Raw genomic sequence first — 16,935 nt, 5'->3', positions numbered from 1 at the left:
ATGGACCTTTAAAAGATGATGTCAGTTAATTACAAAGTGGGTCTGAAACATAAGCAGACACAATGGAAAAACATTTTTGTACTTACTGTATTCTGTTAGAACTACAGTAAAAAAAAAAAAAAAATGGAAGTGCAATTCAAAGCGTCAAACTCCACAGTACCAGAATGAGAGAAACCCAGACACAGCTTGTCAACTCTACAAGTAACCCAACATTGTCATTCGAGAGATGTGTTTATAGGCACACAAGAAACCAGTACAGCATAAAGTATTTGTGAGTGTGCAGCCTCCAGTGTTACCTCCTCATGCGTCTCCATGTGCTCCTCTCCAGCCCTCACCTCCTCCTGCAGAGTGAAGACCCTGACAGAGAAAGCCGATGACTCCTCACCTCTCTCCTCCATTCTTCAGTGTGAAAAGCAAGCGGCTCTTCGGGGAAGAAAGAACAGCAGAGAACAGAGGAGGAGGAGGAGGAGGTGGTGAGGAGGGGATGGAGGAAAGGGGGAGGAGAGAGAGCTGGAAGAAAATGAGAAATCCAGAGTTAATGTCTGTATTATAACTTGACATTTCTACTTGTAAATCATTTCATGTGTCATACATATGGGATAAGAAAGGTCCCAACACAGTTAAAAACTAAACGTGAACATAAGGTATTGATTCTGATCTTCTTACATACTTGTAATGTAAAGTTTGTCCTGATGGTGTCACAGAAGAAAATCATCTTAGGAGGAAACAAAACCACGTTATAGACATTAATGACATTAACAGAGCAAATACATGACATGACATGTTGTGAAGTTAAATATCAGACATATACCAGATAATGATATGCAGTTCATCTCAATGACATCAGCTACAGTTGTAGAGCTTGTAAATGATGCTTGTCAGTCTCCGGTCAGTCCTTGCCCTCCCTCTGCTGGATGAAAAGCATCACTGCAAGGACACCGAAAAACTTTTATGTGCTGACTGAGCAGATATCTGTGGAAGCCCATTTCCACCAGTAAAAGAAAAAATAAGATAAAAGCGCCTTGATCAAAATAATAATAATAATTATCATGTTCAAATTATGGAATAAAGTCAAATTGTGAGATAAAGATTCATGAATTTCCCCTAGGGGATAAATAAAGTATGTATCTATCTATCTATCTATAATTATAAATCTAAATTATTAGATTAAAAGAAATTATGAGATACTAGTATTTATAACTGGTAAAGGGTAAAGATCTTACCATAGTTAGATTTACAAGTTTATGAGAGGTCAGATGAAGAATCATCTCCACATGCTCAGAATATAAAAGACCAAAATGTCTTTTAGAGTCAGTTGTGTTTTTCACAATTTTCAGAAAATAAATAAAGCATTTATTTTTTACTGCCCGGCCCAGTGCAAAAAATGATCATGACATATGTGTGGGAAATCATCAGATTAAGAGTCAATGATGCCTTTAGACAAACAGTGGATTGACAGTGGGTGGGTGAAGCACCATTTCTACACCATATTATAAATATAATCTTTATTTTGTGTTTACACATTTTTAGAAGGTCAGTTCCACAAAGTTTAACAGCATCTTGTATGAGAAACATTTTGTTAGAAGGACACCAGGCCACAAATATATATATCGATATATATATCGATATATATCGATATATATATATAGTACCAGGACCAACAGAAACACACTCATCTACAGATAGAACTTCTCATTCAACAGCCCGACTCAGCTCTGCTTCAATGTAACCAACAACAAATCTACTGCAAAGAAACTTGTGTCCGGTCGAGGGTTCGATTAAAGGAAGCTAATATACATCAGGCTGAAATGCTACTATGTTATAAATGTCATCATACGCACATAAGATACATAAATACATGCCATCAACTTTTAGCATGAGATGGAGACTCTTTCTCTTTCTCAGTCCTAAAAGCCTGGCAGAAATATAGTGACTTAAAAACCATTAGTGTGGTTTGGCAGGTATAAAACTGGTCAGTAGCAGCTTTGATTCAAAGACACTCTGAGCCATCTGGAGCCAGACTGCTCTTCACGGTTCTCAGCTGTTGTGTTTGTTCATGTCTTACAGTATAAATAAGCCACCAGAGTGGAAACGATTGGCTGGTCTGTCTGTGTCCCGCAACTGAAGGTGAGAGTCGAATCGTCGAACCGTCTATGTGGAGAACAGGGGGCCGGTGGAAGCAGCAGTGAAGACGGGGCCGGTGTAGAGTCCCGGCCCATCAACAGGAACCTTGCGACAAAATAAAACACATATGAATACGTTATTAATATATTATGAATCAAGACAAGGCTAACGTGTTTGATTGGTTAGACACAGTCACTGATCATAGCTGTTTCTGAGATACCAAGGCGCAGATTTAGTTTCACCTTTGATGTGGCCACTGAGACTAAAATCCTCATCTATGATTACACCCAGATTTTTTAACATGGGTTGAACAGTGGTCATCAAATGCAATATTACAATGAACATCAGGATTTTAAATGGTGCAAAGATGCATGAAGCTGAGTGGACACGCAGCACAACAGTCCAGTCATTCAGTGCAGCAGGTATTAGGTCGTTATATTAGCTATATTAGTTATATTAGTAATATTACCTCCCCCAGAGCCTGCAGGGCGACTGTAGCTGCCATGGCCTTGGCGTGTTTCTTATTGGGGCTCGCCGTCTGGGGCTGGTAGTCCACGCCGTTCACCGTCACCTGGAGACAACACCCACATATGGACGCATGTGTAAATGTCAGAATAAAAACTAACACCATTTGACACTGAAGAAAATTCAGTGTCAAATGGTGTGCTCAGAAATTCCATGCTACATGTCAAGCTGTTTAACTTATGGAGGAAAAATGGACCCAACTGATACAGTTTCTTAAACCTGACCCCATGTTACATATTGTAATTCTTTAACTTATTTTTATTAATCTCTTTGTCTATTATGTTTATGTGATCAGTTAAGCAAAGCTTGTGCATTTACTTAAAAAAATCCTTTAACTTTGCAGTTTTGAAACTCAAATGTGAACATTGAGCTTTTAGCATTTAGCTCAGATGATCACTGTGCCTCAGTCCAGGCTCCTGAGCTGCTGCCATGACTCGTTGTTTTGTTGTTGATGAAGAAAGAAAAACAAAATTCCAGAATCAACATGAGAATTTCTTGCTATTATGTGATTTGTTAGATGCAGAAGCTTCTGACACTCAGAATCAACATGACTCACCTTGAAGAGGAAGTTCTTGCGGTGGTCAGGGCCACTGTGGTGAACCATGACAAAGTCTGGCTGCATGATCCGCCTCTTGTTGCACAGCTCGATGAGTGCAGACACTGGGTGCTTTCCTGTACACACACACACAAGAGGCAAGAATTCATCCATTATGATTATTAATTTTATCTGGGTCAGTCTCCGCGGTCTCAGATCCCCAAAAAAGAGACCAGAAAAAAAAAAACTGATAAACATCAACTAGCATTTCTAGCAAGATATAAGACATCAAATTCAAATCTAATTTCTAAATGCGTGTCCACTCATGTGCTTCCGTCAGTGTGGCTGAATTTATTTTATCTGGATGTTCACAGTGTTTTTTTTTTTTAAATGGTTCATAGCTCATGTGCTGCTTTCATGTTGTGTTCTGTGTGACTGTGCAACTTCCTCTTTATTTTTAAGATCCTTGAAAAAAAAGGAGTTGGAAACCAATGATGTGATTATTTGCAGAGGAATAATTATCCAACCAGAACACTCCGCTCTCTAAATGCAGGTCTTCAGCTCTCAGGCTGCTCCTCCAGGCTCCTGGGTTCAGGAGTCAGACTCCCTCTCTACATTAAAGAACAGGCTTTAAACTGTCCTCTTTGATAAAGCTTATAGAGATGGATCAGGCGAACCATCCCATAGTAATGCTTTTATTTAGTTCTGTCTCATTTTCATCATGAAAAGCAGGTCATATATCCTTTTTCATTTTTGAAAGGAAGCAGTGGAACAAAGACGAAGGTTCCAGCTGCAGAAAGGAAACTCTTCAGGTTGATTTTCACTGAACAAACTGTGACTGTGTTTGTTTGTTGTGTCTTTACCCATGAGATCCTTGGTTACCACCAGTCCTCCCGTCTGCTTCTGTGGCTTCTCTCCTTCAGCCACAAGTCCTGCCACACAAAACATCACCACCACCATCAGCATTAGCATTAGCATTAGCGCCATTATTCTCACCATCTTCCTTAAAAGTAAATATTTATAATTTTTAAAGTTTTAACAAACGAATTAATAACCTAATTATAAACAAAAAAATAATACTAATAAATAAATAAAAAGTATGTGAACCTCTCAGCTAATGACATGAACAGAAGCTAATCTGAGTCAGGACATGCAGCTCTATGTATGGAGCAAAAACTATCCCATCCTTGTAAAGCATGTGCTGTCTGTCTCCAGTATTCTGTGGCGTCAGACCTTTGCGGTCGACCTTGAAGTCAATGATGATTGGCTCCACAGTGCCCTCGCGGTTCCTCCCTAGGCCCTCCCCCGTCCTCCAGCCCATCTTCCTCATGAGGAACTCCCCGACGCCGCCTGATACTGGAGCTGCCCTGAGGAACTGGTCCTAACAGAGACACAGAGACACGGCGAGAGCGACGGAGAGGGGAGGGGAAGGAGAGAAAGTGACAAACTTATGAATAAATAAGGACAAAGGAAGAAAAAAGCCCAGCCTTTTAAATGTTAAGTTATGTAGCAAGTTGAGTCACACACAGAGTCAGAGTGCAGGACAGGACGAGGGTATTCAGCTGCCAAGTCATTAGGAATGTATTAATGCGAAGCCGCTGTTTATGCGATTTTAAGATCACTTTTTATTCATCTTCATAACAAAAACACCATTAAAAACATGCAACATGTACAACATACAATAAGGAGAAAGAGCAGGTAGCAGCAGACAGGTGAAATAAATAAATACCAGAGAGCAAATTATATTCATATCAAAAAAAATGTATGATTTTCATGTTGTTTGTGTTATTTTCTTGTTCCTTCTCATCAGAAAGTCGAGTGATTTATTTGTAGGCATCAAACCACTCAATGGCCTTTGTGCCCTATAAATGTTTTTAGAGCACACAGTGGATTTAAAATGGGCGAAGCTCCAAGAACTCTGCAATCTCTTTTCTCTACATTGAGCTTCCAGGAGATTCCCAGAGCTTAGAAAAGCTTTTGTATTTATGTTAACTAGGTATATGCTCAGTTTTTGCTAAAACTATCTCAATGATTTTATGTGTGTGTGTGTGTGTGTGTGTGTGTGTCTTACCTTCTTCAGCCAGGCTTGTGGTCCGCTGGTGGACAGCTCCTCTGAGCTGAGGACCTGTGCTCCTGTGGAACCAGTGAAGAGACCAGGGACAGTGTTGGATTGGGCCCACGCATCCACCTATGAAAACAGGACACTTGTATTAGATCAGAGAGTCAAAGTACTAATCAGATGCAACAGTCTAATCAAGACAATATAGCTCTTTTTGCAGCAGTGCTTTCTCTAAGACGCATTGTGAACACACACTTAAAACAGGCAATGAAGTCACAATGAAGCTGGGATTTTATTTTGAAGTGATGGTAATGTTGCACTTTTTGTTGGATGGATTTTTGATCCTACATTTCTTTGTGTTTTTATTAATGGACAGAAATGTCTTTTATTTTAGTATTTTACCCACATTCATCTCCTCTGTCCAATTATTTAGTTAACAGTGGTTGAATTTACATAAATACTGTACTTATTACATTCTAATTCACTACTAGTGGGAATATTGTACTTTTTATTCCACTACATTAATTTGACTATTCTTACTATTTTTCTTTATAAATTCAGATTTTACATTTGATGATATTGTAAAATGATGCATTATTTTGCCTTAAAATAGCCAAAAGTATATAACATAGTAAGAATTAGCTCAACATAATAATGCATTGTAACTAACAGTCAATCAGACTTGTGTGTATTGTACCTGCTCTTGCGCGCGGCTCAGCATGCAGATGGCACTGACATCGTAGGGGTTCTCCGCCAAACGCCTCTGAGCTTTGATTCGCTCTGTTACAGCCTGAGAGATGTCCACTGGCTGCAGAGACAGAGACAGCTTGAGCTTAATTTTAAAGGATTTTCACACAGGATGGAGGAGCTATGGATTTCAGAGTCTTCCTGCTATAATTGCAATAAACATTTGATTATTGTACCATGCGTTCACTGGTTAGTTGTCATTTTTTCCAACTAGAACTAGAACCAGGACTGGAAGTGTATGAGGGTCACTCAAAACCATTTGCAGACTAATTTTTATGACCTTGAGCGGAAGAGAACATATACTGTCTTTGTAGAAGTCTGTGCACTTTTTGGCAGAAAGTGCAGCTCTGCATCAGAAATAATTTGGATGTCACAATGAACAATTTTTGTACATTGTGATGTAATAAATCAATCTTTATAATTAATCTTACAGTGCAGATCAGTTCCCGCCATTTAGTGTGAAGTGATGAAAAAACATAGTTAATAGCTCCATGTATTTATTTAGATGTACAGCTGGAGGTGCTATGATATTATGTTACTGTATGTTCCAGACTATCTGCATGCATGCATCAGTCAATATTAAACTTAAACCGTCATCATTTTAAAAACATTACATTCATTCAGCACATAGAGAGGACACTTCCACTTCTCACCTGCATTAGTGGGTCAGGAAACACACTGTCAGCAGCTGGCACAAACGCTGGCTGCTCGACAGCCTCGGGTGACCCTGCTGCCGCCGGTTCACCTGAGGACGAGGTGGCTGTCGCTATGGGAACGGTGGTCGGGGTCTTTCTGGAGGCAGTTGAAGCTTTGTCTGTTGTTTTGTCAACAGGAACCCATTCTCCATAGGCACCCATTGCCTCGCCCTCCTGGAGAGTGTAATACATCAAACGGTTGTTTTTTGTAACAGTGACATCGATCAGGGGTTCTCAACCATTTTGGATGTAAGGACACCTTAGGTTAAGATTTTACTTACATTCTGAGTTACGGTTTCCTCAAAATAAAAACAGTTGCACAAAACACTCAAGTCTTCACCTTAAAATGTTCACTTAACTATTTCAGGTCTTCTCCTTATCTTAGTCTTAAACTTCAGGAATCACTTAAAGTCACTTAAATTGACCTTAGAGACCAAAGTTCACCGGGGTGAAGTTCCCCTCAAAACAACAGGAGGATGAGATAGCAGGTACAACAAGTGCTAATAGGAGAAAACAAACGGTCTCCATGGAAACAGTAGAATTTTACCCCTGTAAAATCTCTTTCATTGCTGCAAATTACTTCACTCTTTTCCTTAACTAATGAAACCTTTTAAGACATTCTGTGCAACACCCTTAAGTATACCACTGTATACACAGGCACATTATTTTACTTTGCATTTATATTATATTTCCATACCTGCCTCAGGTCTACTGCAGGATGGTTGTAGGTAGCAGGTTTCCTGTAGTTCTAAACTTTGAAACAGTGTTATAAGACTCATATCTGACCTTTTTACGATGTTGGGATCCTGACGACACAGGAAACTCCTTGGCGATGCCTGCGTCACTCCGCACCGCTGGACGAACTGTCGTGTTCTGGAGGGGAAAAAAGAGAGGAAAAAGTATTCATCCTCTTTATTTTTCTCCAGCCTGTCGCTCAAGTGTTTAATATTTACATTTAATAAAGTATTCCCCCACATAACACTGAAGAAGAGTGCACTTACTGGCTGGCAGGTGTGTGTTAAAATCATATGTCAGGACACCTCAAACAGAGCCAATAAATGATGGTATATTACACTGCAAGAAATCATAGCAAAAATACTTATGCCCGCTCTACACTACCATAGAAGTCAGTGGTGAAAGTCATCTGCCTGTGGGCCCTATTTTAATGGCACAAGTGCAAAGACCAACACAAAGCAGACAGACGGCGTGGTGATTAATACAGACGAATCAAGATGCCCTTAGCCGATCACCGTGACAACAACAGGACAAAACAAACGCCATCTCCAGGAAATTATATTGTTGTCTGAATTGTGCAGAGATGCATGATGGGAACACAAAGCACCATAAATCTGCAGCCAGAAGCAGATGGTGTGGGTTTTAACAGTTAATGTGTGAAACTTTGTCATAATTGCTGTGTCAAATCTGAAATTTCCAGAATTAGGTCATAATGTTTCAAGAAAAAAAGTCCTAATATTACCAGAATAAAGTCATAATTTCACAAGAAAAAAGTCAGCTCTTCCTATATCTCTCCTCTAAAGCACGTAACCTAAAATTACCACTTTATTCTCATAACATTACGACTTTCTTCATATAATACTATGACTTTTTTTTTTGAAAAATTACAATTTTATTCTTGTAATATTATGACTTTATTCTCATAATATTAGGACTTTTTATATACAATTATGACATTATTCTTGAAATTTCAGATTTCTTTCCTTAATGTCGCATTAATACTCCGTCGGAATTCTCAGCACATCATTTAAGACAATTATCTGCCGGGAATACCAACAACTAATGTTGTGTCGGTCTCATTTGAATGCCCCTCCCTCCTCTACAACATGTACACTGCGTTTAAGACCAAAATACCATGGATCAAGAAAATTTCATTTTAACGGATGAAGCACTGCTTGGATTGGTTGCACCGCCATTGAAAATAGGGCCCTATATGTCAAACTGTTATTATTTGATGGATAAGGGTGTATACTAACAATACTGAGATATTATTTGTTTCATATACTTATTACTGTGAAATAGTGGTTAGATTATTTCCTTGTCATTTCTGAGCTTTATTTTGAAATGTTACCCAGTATACTTCACTGTTATCTAAGTGGTGTTCACCACACATTCACATACACTCACAAGACAGGAAACCATCATTCACATTAATATGTTAACTCATATAAAGACACCGTGTGGTCCGTGCATGGATGTTACATTGATGCTGAAGCTGATGGCTTTCTGCTCTCGGAGAGCCGATCCTCCAAACGGTTTCCCATCATCCTCTTCGTCTGAAATGTGAGGCACAGCCACCGGCAGCTCTCCTTTACTGTCCACGATCATCTTGCATTTCTACCAACACACACACGGCAAATTCAGTTGTACATTTATTAAAATGTCTATATGATGAATTTTTATTCAGTATAACATGTTGCCACCATGTTAATAATATTTATTTAATTAAAAATTTTCATTCTTTATTAAAACAGCATAAACATAAAAATCTATATGTTTATAATGTTTTTCTTATTTAATTCTTATTCATTTTCAATATGTCTCAGGCTTTTGGACTTTACTGTATATAATATCAACCTATACTGAGAGGCTTTAAGATGGATATATATTTACATATGTATAATCATACATACATAAACATACATATTTGTATGGGCTACATATGAATGAAATTGTTCCAATTTCTAACATGTTTCATATATATTTTTACATATATGTTTTTATTTCATATATATATATATCATATATAGAAATTCAATATATGTACATATATAGCGCATTGGTAGTTACAGATGGTAGAGAATTATTTTTTACATCTATTACCATTACAATTTTTTGGTGTATCGTAAATATCTGGTTAACAAGCGTAATATAAGGTCTGTGCTCTTACATCAGTAAACTCCTTAATGCTGATGCTGTTGGCCTGCTTCGCCACTTTCCTCTTCACCTCCTCCAAAGCAGCGATGTTGGGTTGAGTAGCAGCAGGGGGAGGCTTGTTGGTGATGGAGGGCAGTGAGAGCAGTGAAGACAGAGTGCCCATGTTAGACAAGGCCGCTGTCATAGTGGCTGTAAGGGACATAAGAGACACTGAGAAAGACAGCAAGAAAAAACAAGTACAGCTGCTAATTCAAGTTCGATCCAAGTTCCTAACCCTAACCCTGACCTTTGACCACCAAAATCTAATCAGTTTATCTTTGTTTCTGGCTCATGAACTGGACTAAATGAGTTATTATTGTTTATTATTTATTATTATTATTATTATTATTATCCCAGTCCCAGTGGACTTTTGCGCCAAATTTGAATAAATCCCCTCAAGGCGTTATGGAGATATCATGTAAACAAGGCAAAACCATGTTTTGTGAGGTCAATGTGACCCTGACCATTGACCACCAAAATCTAATGAGTTCATCCTTGAGTCCAAGTGAACGTTTGTGCCAAATTTGAAAAAGTTCAGTCAAGGCATTATAACTTTATAACCTTCATAATGGATAAATTAAACAAATCCTCACTAACTGTGGATAGATGGACAGTACAGTGATCATCATGCAGAAAGAAGACAAGAATTGAACTCATACCGGCTGTCATACTGGCCATGGCAGCATTCATGGCCATACTTGGCAGAGCCAGAGGAAGCACCGTGGACCTCAGGCTGGCAGGGATGGGCATACCTGCTTTGGCACACATAGCAGCAGCATTGGCCTTGGCAATCTCCAACAACTGGTCCTTATCTATGGAAACAAAAAGATGGATGAAGTTTCTTTATACTGGACATATGTAAATATCTATCTAGCTAGCACCCTCGGCACAACTTGTCACACCATCAGTTGCTTGTGGATGTTGCCAGAATTATGTACCTCAACCTCGCAAGTAATGTTAGACATTATGCCTGAAGGCATTAAAGGAGCTATATGTAAGTTTTTGCTATCGCTACATAGCTAACATTAGCATTAACAGCTGATTACTCACCAGTCTTAACAAGAGCTTCAGCTTCAAGTCAAGAGGTTATAATACATCCTCTGAGCAGCTCTACTTCCTCAGAGCAGCCTGGGCGCTACAGTCACTCAGTAATGGAAAGTGACGAGGCAGTCGGAACAGGCTGGAGCTAGCTGGTTAGCATGCTAACCTTGGTATAAGAAAGGAAGTGATAGAAATAAAAGCAAAGTGGCAAATGGAGGAATGAAGTTTGTTGCTTAACTCGCAACACTTCTTCTGAACTTATAAGTAAACAGCTGCTAATGCAAACATGTAGACAGGTACATAATTCTGGCAGCAAATTTGATTGTGTTTCATTCAGAAAACAGTGTGATTGGTAAACAGCCACTTCTCTTCTTTCCCAATATATCAAAGCAGCTTTTTTTCCACTGCTGCAGTGTTTTCAGGTTTTCTTTGAATGCGGATGCAGCACACTGATCCCCTCTTTGTAAATAATAATGAAAACAAGAACAAGCAGCACTACAGTTAGTTTACAGGATTTAAATGAGTGATTTCACAGTATCTGACCCAGTTCACTGATGCGTTGAGGGCTGTTGTTTGAAGCGCAGTGTTTCCTGGTGGGGGATCTATTTTTGCGGAGGATGAGCACAGGGGAGTGACTCGGCTCTCGTTTCCAGCGGTCCCTCTGGCTGTACGTCGCCCTCCTCCGACCCCGCGATGCCGACCATGAGCGCGACCTCCGCGCCCTCCTGCCCCCTGACCTGCAGAGACGACATGTGATCCTGTTTTCATCGTCAGGCACGGACTGTGGAATGTGAGACCGTGGTATGGGAAATCATGTCATTTCATACGTGATGTGAGTTATGTGCTGTCTAGTGGTGGCCAAGACACAACATGAATACTCCACCTTCCCCAAGTCCCATGTACCCACAGGAACAAATTACTAGACTGTTAACTGGTGCATTTATTTAGCTAATCGATTAGCTTAGCCACTTAGCTTCTCCTTTTAGCCCTTGTCTGACACTCTGGCGAAACCAAGCTAAACAATCCCAGTTGGCCATGGGATGTAACAAGCTTTCTGATTGGTTGGAGAGCTAGTGGGTTTTATCAGCTCTGAAGGCGAAGAGTGTCACAGAGAGGCTAACAGGAGAGGCTAAGTGACTAAGCTAATCAATTAGCTAATAGGAAAAGGAAAAGCAGCTGGAAAAAGGAAATGGAGATTGAAGAGAAAATCCAGGTATGTATTCCAATTTTTGAATAGTTTTTCAAATTATATTATTTAGTCATGTATTAATAAATGTATTTATAAATGTTTTTTTTAATGACAGTTTATGTATGTATGTTTTTGTAAATCCATTTTTAAATCTGAAGTATTCATTGATGGATTAATCGTTCATTTATAAATTCTTTTTACAGTTCCTATTTTTAATGCGCATTAAAATATATAATGAAGGAAATGCTCTGTTACTTTTCCTGTGACATCACTTGTCCTCCATACATGAGGTCCAACATGTCACCTTAATCAATTGAGTTCATGATGGACAGATGGACAGTGTTCAAAACTCTTTGGTAGTGATTAGTTAATAACTATGTTTAGGATATAGAAGATCCTGATAAAGAAAGATCCCAGCCACTCTACCTGGACCGTGACCTTGTCCTCCTTGAAGGACTCCTGGATCTGGATCCCTTCCTGTGGCTCCTACACGGTGACTTGGATCTTCTCTGCCTTTTCGATGACTTTCCCTCTTTGCTCCTCTGTGGGGATTTGGCTGCTTTCCTCTTCTTCTTCACTGGTGATTTTGCGTCGGGGGCAGGGTACCTGGGGTGTTCTGATGCTTTAAGCTGAGGGGAACTGGGGGGCTCCACGGCCTGGTTGGGTTCAGTCGCTATGGACTGGGATGTGCCACAACCTGCAGCTTCAGTATAGACCACAGAAGACATTTCTTGGACATTAAAAGATATGACACAGTCATTATTTTACCACCACAAGAACAAGCTGCAGTTAAACCTGTGTTGTTTGGGTCAAAGTCACATGATCACTTAAATCCTGAGAAGCTGTGGTTCAGTCTGAACCCACACGCTGTGTCCGGTCCTGTGTCCTACCTTGTGTGTGTGTTGTAACCTCTGCTCTCTCTTCTTTTGTCTCTGCTGGCTTGTCCCGCTGGTCGGGGCTCTGCAGCTCTTCCGCTGGGATGTGTCTCCGGGTCGGGCTGGAGGCCAGCGGAGGCGGCTGGAGGCTTTTTGAAGGAGCCTGGGGCGACTGTATGGATTCACCCAGAGCTGGCGTGTTCTCAGAGGAGCTACCAGCAGCCACGTCAACCAAACCATGACAGGATGAAGCAACAATGAGGAAGGCGGGACTATGACGAACACCTCTTTGTTCATGTAAGCAGCCAGACTGTTGCTTTTCCCACAGTATTTAAAGTAGTAGCATTATCATGCAATTGCAGTAAGTGTGGGCAAAATGTTGTAATCATATCATTTTGGGATTCACAATCATGTTTAGAAAGCAGAACCAAAACTGAATATATGACTAAGGATGTGTTAAGACCTACGAGTATTAGGGCCACATTGAGGAAAAAAAAGAAATCAAAAATTTTGAGAATGAAGTTGTAATATTTCAAGAATTAAGTCATAATATTTAGAGAATTCAAAATGAAAAATTTCCAGAAAACAAAGAAGTTTTTTAAGAATATTACAAAAAACCAATGAAACGATTTACACATTTCTGTCAAGAATCATTTCAGTGAGGGTTTTCCTTCATACCTGGACCGGGAGTGAGTCCTGGATCTCCGGTGGTGGTGTCTACACCTGGAGCGTGAGCTCCTCCTCGCGGAGCAGGAATGTGAATGATAATCGGAATGTGACTGTGAGCGGGAACAGCGCCTTCTGCTGCAACTTTCCTCTTCTCTTCTTCCTTTGTTGGAGCTGTCCTGTTAGGAGGTAACAACGTCGTCATGTCACTGATGTATATGGTGTGCATGAGGTTGTTTGTCTTCATCCCATTATGAGGGCAGATGTAGATGAACTGATTAGATTTTGGTGGCCAAAGGCCAAAGGTCAAGGTCAGTGTGACCTCACAAAACACTTTTCAGCCATGACTCCAGACTTCACACAGCAATTATGACAAAAATTCACACAAATGGTTCATATTTTATATGATAAACAGGGATGGAACCTGAAACTAGTCTGAGTGGAGGAGGGATACAACCTCAAGGAGGTCATTCTAGGTATGAATAAACTAAGGTCAAGTTTTACTGCCAACATTATCACAGCATGTGTTTGTTTTTTTGGTGTTTTTACCTGTTTGGGGATGATATCTGGGAGTTCCTCTCGTCGCCTTGGCGATAAGCTTTGACCACGTTTACTATGACTCTGCTTTGACACATACTCCGAGTCAGAATCTGACGAGTTCTCTTCACCTTTCCTCTTCCTCTTCTTCTTCTTCCTCTTTCCCGACGAGTGCCGCTTGTGGCATTTGGATTTACTCTTCTTCTCCTCACCTGGACAGACAGCTCATACAGTTAATTATACTTATAGCTTGTACAACTACTGCAAACCTAGAAATGATATAGATAAGACTTAACGTAGCAGTATTCCATGGTGGTGCTGGTACTTTAACCATAGTACAAGATTGGAGTAGCCAATCAACACAACAGTGTATGACATAAGACAGAGACTCACCTTGCTCCTCAGTCAGCTCTGTTGGTGTTCCTCTTCTATGAAGCAAAGATAAAACCTGAGTTAGGCACATTTGAAAAGCAGGTATTAATGGTGAAAAGGCAGGAAGTCAACGTTTTTTTTTTGTCCAACACAACAGAAAGATATCAAAAATAAACCCAACCATTAACACGAGCCAAACTTTACAGACATACAGTTGATTGGACTTTCCCTTTCCCTTGGTTAAACCTTTTAAATTGTTTTTTATTTTTTAATGTCTGTCCAGCTTCAAATGCTTTAAGACAACCACTGGATCTTATCGAAGGTTCTACATTTTCATATTTTACACACTTTTGATGAGTTTACATAGTTTGCTAAGTTGCATAGTCTCAAAACCAAAGATGATTTACATGTACAAATGCAGAAGTAGAGGAGTGCCCGGTTCAGAAGCAGTTTAACCAATTTCTCTAACTTTTAGTGTGTGTGCAGTCTGACACAACAGGATCCTGTTTTGCTTTGTTTGTGTGTGAACAGCAGCTGTTTGTGTTTAGATTGCTGCTGTGTTATCTGACTTGGTGATGCTTTATTCTGCTTTTGCATCACAAGTGTTCAGCAATTTGATTACTGCTGTTTTTGTTTTGTTTTTGTTTTTAAGTTTTTGCTCTATTAGAGAAGTTACAAGTACCCTGTTTATGCATGGTATTATTCAGGTGGAACCACAGTGTTATTATTTATATAGGACCATTTACCTTGACTGATGTTTGCTTCCTCCCTCCACTTCTGCCAAAGGCTCTGAGCTGCTCTCCTTGTCCTCCTTCTCTCGGTTCCTCCTCTTCTTCTTACTTTTGTGTTTTTTGTGCTTTTTATGTTTCTTTTGTGACCCACATTCCCTGAAGTCTTCCTGTTTCTCTCTCTCTGAAGTGGCTTTGTCTGTCCCATCCATTTCACTGCCAGCACCCACTCCTTCACCAGCACTGATACACACACACACACACACACAGGCAGAAAGGGGGATTTTACTGTCCAACACAGCTCAGACAATTCATTCATTCATCCACAGAACTGTTCCAAGGAGAAGTTAAGTTAACCAGTAAATCTAAGTTAGCGTGCTAACCAGTAAAACTTCGACTGAATATCTTGTTTTTACCACATTACCACAAACAGGACCTCTCCAGTCCTGACATACTGTTTTTAACGTTGCTTTATTTACACCCAGCTAACCCCACTATTAATTAATTAACACCGCTCCTAGCTGGTTCTCTACGTTTAAATGTGTAAACATATAGCTAACGTTAGCTTGTAAGGTAAATTTAGCAACCAGAGCGATAACCGGCCTCTGTAGCTGGAAAACTATCATGTTTGTACAGTTTATTCCCTAGTTAGCTGATTGTATTTAACTGCCAATAAGACGAATACAAAGCACTGCGTTGACATACGATTTGTCTTCATTCTGGTCTTCAATTTCTCTGATTTTACTCAATATGAAATCTTGGAATATTTGCTCTATGTTGGCCGCCATGTTTGAGTGTGCATCTCGTTATGGGTCCGGGTAGAATCGGTTTCGTCCCCCACTGCGTTCCGGGTCGCATCTGTTTCCATTTCGAGTGTCTCGCAAGACCCCAGTAAGGGAGCTATGGAGTATTAGGGCCACTCTGAGGGAAAGAAATCTGAAATTTCGTGAAAAAAGTCATAATATTAGGGCGAAAAAGTCATAATATTAGGAGGAAAAAGTCATAATTCTACGAAAAAAGTCATAATTTTATGTCATAATTTTTTGAGAAAAAAACTCAGAATTTACAGGAATAAAATTCAGAATTTTATAAGAATAAAGACATAATATTATGAGCCTAAGTAACCATGGTGATTTACCCTGGTAGTGAACCACCGTCGTATGACTCAAAACCCAGCGTTAAACCTGAAGTTAATTCCTGTTTCGTAGTCCAGGCAACAGGGTGGTCATTTTTAGGTTCAGATAAGACATAACGATCATCATTTTCTATCAAGTTTGCTTTAATAATGAAAGGGTTAGTGTTCTAAAATTTCTCTTTTGTTGTTGCCTAGCCAGAGAAAAGATTCACTTACTGGTCAACACTTCTCAACCGGGACAGAAGCCTGGTGAGTAAATTCAAAGTGGACTTTGGTTCTCTTTATACTAGGTCACTGCAATTTTCCCTTTGCTCCTGTCATAATTACTACGACCACTAGATATCGCCTAGCAACAAAACGTAACTATGGGTAACAGAAGACCTATTGGCTCGTTTTTTGCAGGACAGTCTCAAGGCTATTTTATTTTTATTTATCCAGATGAAAACAGAAAATATACTCTTAAAGCATTAACAAATCGACCCCAGAGACTGTTAAATAAAAGACAGTTTCAGAGTTGTAGAGTTGTAGAAACAGGAAAAAGGCTATTGTTGGATTAAATTCTATATACTGTGAGATAATGCTAGAACAGGAAAAAAAAATAACCATTATAACTGGAACAATATGGAAGAATATGTGTTTTAGGTTCTCAAGAAAAAGACAGGACACAAATATTTATTTCCATTTATTATCCTGTTCAATTGCAGTCAAACATTGAAAGAAGAAGACAAAGCTTGCATAGAGAGATGAAATTTTATTTTAGGAGGACTGCTGACAAA

At 39.6% G+C, this 16,935-nt stretch overlaps 1 protein-coding gene across 1 annotated transcript; it reads right to left on the bottom strand.

Moving 5' to 3' along the window:
• Window positions 1–1,520: 1,520 nt before the first annotated feature.
• On the bottom strand, window positions 1,521–15,812 carry LOC111232337 (protein SON-like). The gene is made up of 20 exons (XM_022759804.1): window positions 15,730–15,812; window positions 15,043–15,267; window positions 14,318–14,352; window positions 13,937–14,136; window positions 13,400–13,566; window positions 12,737–12,933; window positions 12,273–12,549; window positions 11,201–11,394; window positions 10,276–10,428; window positions 9,591–9,766; window positions 8,903–9,037; window positions 7,472–7,558; window positions 6,644–6,859; window positions 5,941–6,051; window positions 5,256–5,372; window positions 4,418–4,565; window positions 4,048–4,116; window positions 3,206–3,321; window positions 2,594–2,695; window positions 1,521–2,229 (listed from the first exon to the last, which is right to left on the bottom strand). Exons 1-20 carry the CDS (start codon window positions 15,810–15,812, stop codon window positions 2,152–2,154), a joined length of 2,886 nt encoding a protein of 961 aa, XP_022615525.1. The 3' UTR covers window positions 1,521–2,151.
• Window positions 15,813–16,935: the final 1,123 nt, after the last annotated feature.

The sequence above is a fragment of the Seriola dumerili genome, unplaced genomic scaffold (genome assembly GCF_002260705.1).
Source record: "Seriola dumerili isolate Sdu_G_001 unplaced genomic scaffold, Sdu_1.0 BDQW01000018.1, whole genome shotgun sequence".
Lineage (NCBI taxonomy): Eukaryota > Metazoa > Chordata > Actinopteri > Carangiformes > Carangidae > Seriola > Seriola dumerili.
Note: the sequence above shows the minus strand (reverse complement) of the source record. Positions and strands in the feature narration are given on the sequence as shown.